At 45.7% G+C, this 12,076-nt stretch overlaps 1 protein-coding gene across 1 annotated transcript in view; it reads right to left on the bottom strand.

Annotated features, from left to right (window-relative positions):
- The window catches only part of Flt3 (fms related receptor tyrosine kinase 3), an 88,657-nt gene extending 86,670 nt beyond the window's left edge, over positions 1 to 1,987 (bottom strand). The window contains exon 1 of the mRNA XM_050161979.1: positions 1,932 to 1,987. Coding sequence (XP_050017936.1) covers positions 1,932 to 1,974 — 43 coding nt within the window. The 5' untranslated portion in view covers positions 1,975 to 1,987. The remainder of the gene's footprint in view (positions 1 to 1,931) is intronic.
- Between the last annotated feature and the right edge of the window lie 10,089 nt (positions 1,988 to 12,076).

Here is a 12,076-nt window from a genome sequence, read left to right on the forward strand (position 1 = left end):
GCCACCATCGCCTGGCTCAGAAGCGACTTCTTAAAAAGGGATTCTGAGAACTGAACCCAGGAGGTTCATGCATACTAAGCAAGTACTCTACTACAGAGATAACATCCTTAGTCTGGGAAGAGCTTGAAGGATCAATCAGAGAATGGATACACACATGGTAAAGTGTATCACATCAAGGAATGGCAGACAATGCTGTTTTCAAGAACTATCCTATAGGGAACAAAGTATTCTCTCATAAGCACTATGTTGAGGTCGAGCAGCTGGACACTGGGGCTGGAGAGGCAGCTTAGCAGTTAGGAGCACTTGCTGATACTGCGGAAGACCTGGGTTTGGTTTCTAGCACCCACATGGTGGCTCACAACCATCTCCAAATCCATTTCAAGGGGAGCTGACCACCTTTTCGGACCTTCACCGGCACGCATGTGGCGCACATACACATGCAGGCAAACACTCATCCACACATAAAAATAAAGCCCTGAATTTGATCCCCAACACTGAAGAGAGAAAGGAGTGAGGCGGGGTTACAAGAACGATTTGCTTTTGGTGAATTTCAAAAACGGGCGAAAGTAATATAGAGTTTGAGAAATCAGAGTGGTGGTAACTTTGGAGCTGAGTCACCCTGTGTTTTGACTCCCCTCCTGTGGTTATGAAGAGATACGGATGTATGACAACGGATGAAAGGACTTGTAAGATTGTGCGTATTCGCTGTCCGTGTGTTGTTGCACTTTGAACCTGGAGAGGGATATAGACATTTCCTAAGAAGGAGCTCAATGCAGTTTGAGCGTGGTGGCAAGTACTGCTTTTATACCAAGTTATTTCCCTAGACCCCTTTAGCCCTTTAGAAAATCTTTTCTGCTATGGAAAAGGCACTAACCATACACAATCAAAGTCTTTTGCATTAATAGAACCTGAAAAGAAAAGCATACTATACTATGTATTTGAAATATACCTATTTACAAATCAGTTTAAGAAAGGTAAAACATGTGTTTTCCCACCCTTTTTCTTTATCTTTTACATTTTAACTTTATAATTCTTATTATTTTAAAATGACTGGAAATAATTTCTACTCATTATGTTGCAAATATCTTCTATTTGTCACCGACTATTCAAGCCAGAATCCTAAATATCGGGGCTGAAGGGGAAGTAGGTTACGGGGCAGATGAGGGCGCCAAGGCCAGACCATGAGTGCCTTGTAAGGCTGCAAAACTAGGGCAGGGCCCGCTCATCCCCAGATTCTCAGAACTCTGTCTCCAACTTAAATTCAATCCAACCCCCTCATCTTCCCAAATAGAAAGATGACGCGAACCGTTCTGAACTGGGTCAGGAGGGGACCTTTCCCTTATCATTAACGTTTTCAATGACAACTATAACCCAAGCAGGTAATTTGAAAGGGCAGTCCTAGGAGTCCTTGAAAATCTCAGTAGGGTTTAATTCTAGGGTAAGGATAGAATGGAGACGGGGAAGGACAGCCAGTATAGTAGTATTTACAAAGTAACTAGCCATTGATCTAGTTGATCCGAAAATTGGCACAGGTGGGGGTCGTCAGTGGGGATGACCGTTCTAGCAGAAGATACCGGTTTTTTTTTCCCATTAGAGTTTACTCGGTCAACCCATGCCTAAAAGAGGTGAGAACCCCACTCCTCCAGAATCTACAGTAGCCAGGGGACGGGTCGGGGGCTCCCGAGCCAACTGCGCTGTTTCAGACTCTCCGGGTATGGCCGAGCGCATCCTGGCCCAAGCCTAGGCGCGACGGCCTGAGGACTGCGGAGGAGCACTGCGGAGGAGGGCGAGGGCGGGGGTGGGCGAGCCGCAGTCAAGTTCACCGCTCAAGCGGGAGGCGCGAACGAGGGGAGGGACGCGGCGGCGAGGGGAGCGAGGGGGGATGAGGTTTGCGCGCTCGGCCGGGGCGGGGAGGGGGCCAGGGGCCTTACCGAGCAGCGGCAGTCGGCTGCTGCGCCGCACCAACGCCCGCATGGCCTCCGGAGCGCGTGGTACCCAAGCCGCCGGCCCAGCCTGTGATGCGGCCCCAGCGGCGCGCCCCGGGCGGCAGGTGGCTCGCCGAAGGATGCGCGTCACCGACCGCAGATTCCCTCGGACTGGTGCAGAGCAGAGGGGGAGGAACCTCTCCCCAGAGGCCGGGGCAGCGCGCGAGTCCCGGGGCTGCCAGGAGAGCCGAACTGGCGCAGCACTGCGGCCGAGCCCACGTGCCTGCCGTGGTCCGCAACCTGCGCTCCTGGAGCCCTGGGCGCCCCGACTTCGGCGGGGGAGACTGGGTGTGGTCCCGCTGGGGAAGTTGCTCGGACTCGGTGGCTCGGACCATATTGCGGTCCCGGGAGTCCCCAGACCTCTGCTTTAGATTCCGGAGCGAAAGAAGAGCGGTGACCCACAGACCTCCCTCTTTTGCGCGCGGGCATCTTTGACGCTCCTTGAAGGGTGCCTAAATCGGTGCCACACACTGGCCACCCCGCGGGTTTTATTCCTCACCTGGTAGCTTCATTGTGGATTGATTTTCTTGGTCTCCTCTTATCTCTTAGGATAACCACGACTCCCAACTACCTCCTAACCAGAAAAGCAGGCTCGGTTTCAATGTCAACTGAATAAACTGGGGAGGTTAAACAGACGTTCAAACAAATTAGACTGTGCATCCCAAAGGATGTTTTGTATTGTCCTCTTCTACTTCTGGCTTTTAGTCTCACTGTGTTTCAAAGTGACAATTATTTTCCATGCATCGAGCTGAATAGTGAAAGCTCAGAATAGCAGCCCTGGCTCTTCCATTAAGGAGCCTTCCTGAACCATTTGTCCTTTGCGTCCTAGATCACTCCCCAGAGTGACAGATGTGGATCAAATTGTCGGTAACGTCTCTCCATCATAGCAGTTCTGTGCTCTTCGTTCTTTTCACAGTGTTCTCTTCAGGCATGACCATGTGAACATACAACCTCGGTCATCACTGTTTCTCCTCCGATGCAGTCCACAGCACTATCATTTTTCCCTTTAGGGGAAACTTCAAAGTGACTTCCGTAATGCAACCACTGTGGATAATGACATGGGCTTGGTGCTTGAGGTTTTTTTAAGGTCATATGACCGACCCATCAACTCCACTTCTGGAATTGCAGCAGGGGCATGCAGAAATATTTTTACATCCCTGTCCACGGCAGCGTTCCGGTAGTGAGGCTGTCCACTGATAGGTGTTTGGACAGAGAAAATGTGCATATATAAAAAATGCATTTCATCTTTGATAAAGAGGACAGTTCTGCTATATATGCTACAGCATGGGAATCTTGAGGACTTTGTGCTAAGTAAAATTTGCAGAGACAGAAAGTAGAAAGCAGCAGTGACTAGGGGGTGGTGGAACAGCAGACAGGTTTGGGTTTCTAGGATGAAAGGAATATATTTAACACCCCAAGCAGCACACTTAAGGATGGTTAAGATGGGGTGTGGCAGTGTGGCTCGGCAGTACAGCCATTCACCTAATATGTGCAAGACCCTAACACAGAGTCAGGTAGAGGGAGAGCAGACAGTCAATTTAATGTATGTATGTAAAGCAACAGACAGGCTGGTCATGAGAAGGAACCTGGGATACAAGATTAGTTCACGGTTAGCCTGGCTTACACAGCAAGGCTATGTCATAAAAAAAAAAAAAGCCAGACCATGGTGGCGCACACAATTAATCCAGCAACTGGAAGGCAAAGGCAGGCAGATCTCTGTGAGTTTGAGGCCAGCCTCGTCTACAGAGGGAGTTCCAGGATAGCCAGGAACTCTATCTTGAAAACCTTGGGAAAACAAACAGACAAACACATTTAAGAAAATTTAAAGTTAGGAAAGGGCATAAACCAGATAATATGACCCCCTTCTGAGTTTTAGAAATAACACATATGTATGTTGAAGGCAGTGCACCAAAGTCTGTCAAGATGTCTCTAACTTGTGGCCCCATGAGTGAGTTAGAGATGGAATCCCTCTCAGAAACCTGAGTTTAGCCAGGTAGTGTCAGAGGCCTTTAATCCCATTCAGAGACAGAGACAGGCGGATCTCTGTGAGTTCAAGGACAGTTTGGTCTACAAGAGCTAGTTCCAGGACAGGCTCCAAAGCTACAGAGAAACCCTGTCTCAAAAACAAACAAACAAACACAGAAACAAAAAACAGAAACCTGAGTTCAAACTCTAAGCTGGGAGAGACTGAATCCAATCAAATTCCACTGGCTTCCTTCAAGTCCCTGTTTCAGACTTAGCCACACTGTTGGCCTCCCATCAGAGGATGACCTCCAAAAGGATATCTTTTTCCATTGGCCCTTGCAAAGCCCAAGACAAGACCAGAGCCCAACACCAAAAGAACAAGTTTGTTTCCTGGCCAATGAAAGTAAAGGGGGAGTCCAACCAGAACCACCACTTCCCAGCCCTCTGAAGTGAAGACTCAGAAGGGAAGGCGAGACTAAGAAGCCAAGTGGGAGGTGACTTCATACCCTGTGGAAGGCCGAGGCTACCTGGCCCTCCACATCACCTCCTTTTCTATAATCTGGTATTTACTGTCATGATAATATGCTTTTTACCAATTAAAAAAAATAGCATTGGGCAACAAATGTAATACAATTAATAAAAACCCAAAGACAGAAATTGGGGTTCAGTCTGAAAGTCAGAAAAGCAAAACAGCCAATCAGTGGCTCTGGCCTCTACCTCAGTCCAAAATGCAACCCTGGCTTCAGGAATCTCAGAATGAGATTGTGTGTGAGAGCTATCTCCCCCCACCTCCATCTCCATCTTCTATTCCTCTCTAGTGCTGAGATTAAAGACGTGCACCACCACCACTCAGTTTCTATGGCAAACTAGTGTGACTACTGGGATTAAAGATGTGTGCACCACTGCCTGGTCTGTAAACCAGACCAGTGTGACTGTTTTGCTCTCTGAACTTCAGGCAAGCTTTATTTAGTAAAATACAAATGAAATATCACTACATTGCTTATTTTAATAATATTTAATAACTACTCAGTAAGTTTAAATGATATTCAGTAAATACATTTAATACAAATTTAAACTCAATAATAGTCTGAATATTCATTTGTGGCTGCAAATTTAAGTGCTTAGTATTTTAAAACTTTGACCTCAATTCACACATACTGTCATTTTATTCCTAAGTCTAGCATATCTTGCTTTGCAGTGTTAACACTCTTACTCTATGTTGGTTAGTAATCATCTTATTACATTTAAATACTGAATTTTAAGTCCCTCTAAACATTCAATACCTTCACCAAATTTTCCTAGGCATATGTCTTAATCACTGTTCTGTTGCTATGAAGAGACACCATGAACAAAGCAACTCTTTTTTTAAATGTTTTATTTATATCTTATGTCTGAGTGCTCCGTATTTATATCTATATGCCAAAAGAGGGCATCAGATCCTACTATAGATGGTTATGAGCCACCATGTGGTTGCTGGGAATTGAACCCCGGTCCTCTGGAAGAACAGACAGTGCTCTTAACCACTGAGCCCTCTCTCCAGCCCCCAAAACAGCTCTTATAAAAGGAAGCAGTTAACTGGGGACTGGCTTACAGTTTCAGAGGCTTAGTCCATTATCATCATGGCAGGAAGCGTAGCTGCAAGCATGGTGCTGGAGCAGTAGCTGAGAGCTACATCCTGATGCACAGATCAAGAGAAAGAGATGAGGGGAAGGGAGAAGAGGCAGAGAGAGGAGAGAGGAAGGGAAGAGAGAGGGAAGACCTGGGCCTAGTAGAGTGCCATGGGCTTCTGAAACCTCAGAGTCTACCCCCAGTGACATACTTTCTCCAACAAGGCCACACCTCCTAATTCTCCTTCAAATAACGCCACTCTCTGATGACTAAGCATTGAAATATGTGAACTTACGGGGGCCATTCTTATTCAGACTGCCACAGTACAAGTCATACAGTAAATTTATTTTTTTCAGGGCTTCAAACACTTAAAAAAAGTCCAACCAAAATTCTTCAGTGTTTAAGTAGTATTTATGTGAGTAAGGCAGATTTTGTAAATTTAATAATTAAATTCCATTCAATGTTTAAATAGCAATTGCAAACTTAACTATCTTTTTTAAAAATTTCAACTTGCGGGGATGGAGGATGGCTCAATTATTGTTCCTTGAAGAGTACCCAGGTTCAGTTCCCACAACTGCCTGTAACTCCACTTCCAAGAGAACTAGCGCCCTCTCAGGTCTCTGAGGGCAACAGCACACACATAGTACACAGACTCATAAAGACACACAGACAGTCACAAAAATAAATGAATAATAAGTATATCTCTTAAACATTTATCTATTTTTATGTGCTCTGGTGCTTTGCCTGCATGTATATCTGTGTGAGGGTATAGAAGCCCCTGGAACTGGAATTACAGTTAGGAGCTGTCATGTGGGTGTTGGGAATTGAACTCAGGTCCTTTGGAAAGAGTAGCTAATGCTCTTTACCACTGAACCATCTCCTCCAGCCCAACAAATGTATCTTTAAAAAGATAAAACTTCAGCCAGGCGGTGGTGATGCACATCTTTAATCCCAAGACTCAGGAGACAGAGGCAGGTGGATCTCTGTGAGTTCATGGCCAGTCTGGTCAACAAGAGCTGGTTCTAGGACAGGCTCCAAAGCCTTGGAGAAACCCTATCTCGAAAAACCAAAATAAATAAACAAACAAATAAATAAACAAAACAAAACAAAATTTCAATGTACAAACAAGTCTAACATGTCAGATTCTCTTAAAACATATGAGATTTCTCAAATCATGAATCAGACACAAGCTATTCAGATAATTACAAAGTTTGGTTACACCTATCATACTAACTCATGCTGGCATAAACGGATTTATTGTTTAATTACATAGTTTTAAAATGGCAGGCAATGTGGGCCATGGCCCACCCACGGAGGTTGTAAGACAACATTTAGGAGTCTTTGTGTTCCACTAAGATCTAGGGGATCAAACTCAGGTAATTAGGCTTGGTGGCAAGGGCCATTACCTACCTACCTACACAGCCGTCTCTCCAGCCTCTCCATGGATTTTATCATCTAAAATCTTTCTGGGCTAGAGCTATAACTCAGTGGTAGATTGCTAGCTTAGCTGTCATAAGGCCCTGGGTTATATCATCAGGAAGAAAAGAAAAAGAAAAAGCACAAACTGAAAATCTCGCAACTGTTGTGAGTTCACTCACCCCATCTTCTATATAGAGCTCAGGCATGCTTGCTGAGGTACGTATCTGTGATTAATGCTTAGTCACATGGAATCAGAGAGAAAGCTTGGGGCTCCTTCCAGGACAAGTTCACAAAGGCCAGGCTTCTCTTGGGGGGGGGCACTTCTTAAAAAAAAACATGCTTTGTTTGTTTGCTTACTTTGTTTTTGCCTTTAATGATATGGACAGACATTTCCTAGTACATCTTCAGTTACAATCACTGACAGCATTTTCTAAACTTCAGAAGCCAGGCTTGTTGGCATGCACCTGCAACCCCAAGAGGCTGAGGCATCCCTGAACATTAGTAAGCCTGGGCTATGTAATAAGACCTCATCTAAAACCAAAATGAACAAAAACACCATCTTGTCTTTTGAGTCAGGATCTCTTATTGGCCTGGATCTTGCCCAGCCTGGCAGGCCAGGAGGACCCTGGGGAGTCTGTTGGTTTCAGCCTCCTCAGTGGGGATGGGGTGGGGATGGGGTGGCTAGGGCGATGGCTCCGTGAGGAAAGTGCTTACCTCACAAGCAGGAGCACCCCATAACCCAGAGCACTCTTTAGCCAGCAGCTCCCATCTGTGTCAGGATCTACCCTCAGGATCTACCCTCAGAGGCCAGAAGAGGGCGCTAGTTCTCTTGAAAACCAGTAACAGGCAGTTGTGAGACCTGAACTAGAGTATAATGAAAAGAGTGGTGTTTGTTTCTTTGTTTCCAAGATAGGGTTTTTCTGTGTTCTGGAACTCAATTTGTAGACCAGGGTGGCCTCGAACTCACAGAGATTTGCCTACCTCTGCCTCCCAAAGGCTGTGATGAAAGGAATAGGCTACCACCACCCCACACAGTAAGTACTCTTAATAACTGAGTTGTCTCTCCAGCCTCATAAGTTGAAAACTTTAAATTCAGTCTCCAGAATCAATGTGGAAAAAGCCAGGAATGGTGTTGAATACTTGTAATACCAGCACTGAGGAGGCTGAAACCAACAGACTCCCCAGGGTCCTCCTGGCCTGCCAGGCTGGGCAAGATCCAGGCCAATAAGAGATCCTGACTCAAAAGACAGGATGGGAAGTGGGGAGGCAGCTCAGAAGGTTAAGAGTGTTTGGTGAACAAGCCTGAAGATCTGAGTACAAATCTCAGTACCCACATAAAAAGTCAGTCATGGCAGTGATGTGTAGGAGTGTTTCTAACCTCACTACTGTATGGTATGGAAACAGGAGGATTGCTAGGGCTTGCTGACCACCATCATAGATCTGGGATCAGTGACTGGCCTCAGGGAAATAAGGGGAGATTGTTAGAGCAGGACACCTGATATTATCCTTTGACCTTCAAGCACAGGCATAGGATTATGCACCCACACACATCTACACACGCACTACGTATATGTACCACACACATCACGTACATCAAATAAATGTTTTTTAAAATAAAGTAAAAAAAAAATAAGCCACAGAATAGGAGAAAACATTTGGGACTGGGGATATAATTCAACTAGTAAAGTTGGGAACCACATAAACCAGAGGTAGTGGTACCTACCTATTATCTCAGCATTTAGGAGGCAGAGGCAAAAGGGATCAGAAATTCAAGGTCATCCTCAGTTACACAGCAAGTTGGAGGTCAGGTTGGGTGACATTTGATCATGTTTCAATAAATTAATTAATTAATTAGATTGATAGATAGACAGACAGACAGACAGTGTGCTGGCTGGTTTTATGCCAACTTAACACAAACTAGAGTCATAAGAAAGGAGGAAGCCTTGGTTGAGAAAATGTCTCTATAAGCTCCTTAAGGCACTTTCTTAATTAGTGATTGATGGTGGAGTCCCAGTCCATTGTGGGTGGAGCCATCCCTGGGTTGGTGGTCCTTGGTTCTATAAGAAATCAGGTTGAATTGCCAGGTGGTAGTGGCGCACGCCTTTAATCCCAGCACTCGGGAGGCAGAGGCAGGTGAATCTTTGTGAGTTTGAGACCAGCCTGGTCTACAGAGTGAGCACCAGGACAGGCTCCAGTGTTAAAGAGAAACTATGTCTTGAGAAAAAGAAAGAAAAAAGGCAGGCTGAGCAAGCAATGATGAGCAAGCCAGTAAACAGCACCCCGCCATGGCCTCTGTATCAGCTCCTGCCTCCAGGTCCTGCCCTCACTGCTTCTGATGATGAACTGCTATATGGAACTGTGAGTGGAATAAACCCTTCCATCCCCAGGTTGCTTTTGGTCATGTTTCACCACAGCAACAATAACTCTGACAGTTAGTTAGTTAACCCTAACTGGACAGACAAGAGAGAGAGAGTTCCCAAACCCACACTGTTGACAGAGGTTTCTGTCCTGCCCAATCCCGCAGCTGTTCCATCCCAAAGAAACACACAGAGGTCTACATTAATCATAAATTGGTTGGCCTATTAGCTCAGGCTTCTTATTAACTCTTTTTTGTTGTTTTTTGTTTTGTTTTTCGAGACACGGTTTCTCTGTAGCTTTGGAACCTGTCCTGGAACTAGCTCTTGTAGACCAGGCTGGCCTCAAACTCACAGAGATCTGCCTGCCTCTGCCTCCTGAGTACTGGGATTAAAGGCATGCACCACCACCGCCTAGCTTCTTATTAACTCTTACATCCTACATTAACCCATAATCCTTGTCTGTGTCAGCCACATGGCTTGGTACCTTTTACCAGCGAGGCATTCTCATCTTACTTCCTCTGCGTCTGGGTGATGACTGCAGACTCAGCCTTTCCTCTTCCCAGAATTCTCCAGTTCTGGTTGTCCCACCTATACTTCCTGCCTGGCTACTGGCCAATCAGCATTTTATTAAAGCAAGACAAGTGACAGGGTACAAGACCATTGTCCCACAGCACCACATTGCCTGTAATTCCAGCTCTAGGTGGGGGATATGATGCCTTCTTGTGGCCTCTGCTAGTACTCTCACACTGTACACACACACAGAGAGAGAGAGGACAGACAGGCACATATACATAAATATATTTTAAAATGTGGATGACACCTGAGGAATGGCACTCGAAACTGACCTTTGGCCTTGACATACCTGCTCACACACCTACACACACTAATGTACCTGCACTTATGAGGAAACACATAGCTCCCTGCAAAAGGAACATATCACAGATTTTCACAGTGTGTACACAGGGGTAGTGCTAACCTTCTTGTGTTGTTATGATTTTAGTATGTGTGCTGCTGAAGCAAGTTCCAAACTATATGTATTTTTTAAAGGTTTGTTTTATTACTTTTTTGTGTGCGTGTAGGTATGTGCACATGTGAGTACATGTCTGAGGAGACCAGAAGGCACTAGATCCCACGGAGATGAGTTACAGGTAGTTATGGGAACCAATCTCAAGTCTTATGTAAGAATAGTGCTTCCTCTTAACCAGTAGGCCACCCTTGCAGTCTCTATGTTAGCTTTTTTTTCCCTTTTAGTTAAAATATGGTGCATAATATAATTTTGTGGCCCTTTAAACTGGATCGCTTTATATAGCTTTTCATTTCCTGACTTGGAATGTTGCTACCCCCGCCCCCACTATTTCTCAGGCGTTCTCAGCAGCCCCATTCCCACTGTGGTGCTGGAGAGTACACCCGCTACCCTCAGGGAACACAGAGCCCTTGCTGCAGACAGCTCCTGCATCACAACCGCCCACCCGTCTTCACAGTTATGCCCTCTCCGATGGGCCCCTGTCCTGCTCCCTAATTCAGGTTTCATTAGATCAGTGTGATCAGTCTGGAGGGTGAGCTTCAGATGATGTTTACGGGAAGGAGACGGGAGAATGTAGTTGGACAGATAGGAATTGGAAGGGCCTAATATCAGTCAGGAAGACCGCTGCGGGAACGCCCCACGGGGAACTCATCAGATGAGTCAGGCTCACAGCTAGAGAGGAAGTGAGTTAAATGAAGCCAGGGGGTTGGCTTCATATGGTGCTTGGATGTCAAGGAGGAATTGGTTGAAACTAAAGCGTCAGATATTCCATGCCATGGAAAAGAAGGAAGAATATTTAGACCTTGCCTATAACACAGCAAAGATTCCACAGTTGACCAGCAACCTCTGACTGAAACCAGGCTGGAGCAAGCTTCAGGGTGTTTTCCTCATGTGTTCAGGATTTCAGAGAAGATTTTTGCCATGTTTCCCTTCCTCCCTGACCCTAAGTATTGCAATATTACAGCAAACAGTAGCAAAATGGCTTCTGTCATTCGGAAATTACATATGTATACCTTTCAGCACTGGGGAGGCAGAGGCAGGTGGATCTCTGTGAGTTCGACGCTAGTATTGGTCTACAGAACAATTTCTAGGACAGACCCCAAAGCTACACAGAGAAACCCTGTCCCTAAGGGGGAAAAAAAGGTTATTTCAGGCTACTAAGGTTTGGGGTGATCGGCTAAGCAACAAGCAATAACTCCCTAGCTCCTTTCTTCAGCTCATATGCTGGCTGAATTCAGGAAGAAATGTAAAGAACTTTACTCACATTGTATTCTGTGAAGAGAGAAAGCAGGGAACGGTGGCCCATGCCTGTAATTCCAGCACTCCAGAGGCTGAGGCAGGAGGGTTGCTGCAAATTCAAAGTCAGCCTGGGCTATGTAGCAAAATCTCATCTCAAAAAAGCTAAAACAAAACAAAAACAAGAACCGCTCTGAATGTGTTGAAAGAACAGCAGTGCTAATTTACTAGCGCACATTATAAATGAACAAGAATTTCCATCTTTAATGGTGCAGTTTGAATCATGTGTTACGCAGACCTGGTTCTGTGCAGGTAATGGTGCTATTGGGAGGTGGCAGGGCCGTCAGTAGGTAGAGCCCCGTAGTGTTGAAATAGGAGCGGCAGGGCTGCGTCCCCGGCACCTGGCCGCTCACATGGCTAGCTTATGCCCAAAATAATTACACGGAAACTGTAGTCTATTAAACACTGCCTGGCCCGGCTAG

This window comes from Alexandromys fortis, unplaced genomic scaffold (genome assembly GCF_014885135.2).
Source record: "Alexandromys fortis isolate MF-2015 unplaced genomic scaffold, M_Fortis_MF-2015_v1.1 scaffold_118, whole genome shotgun sequence".
Taxonomy (NCBI): Eukaryota; Metazoa; Chordata; class Mammalia; order Rodentia; family Cricetidae; genus Alexandromys; species Alexandromys fortis.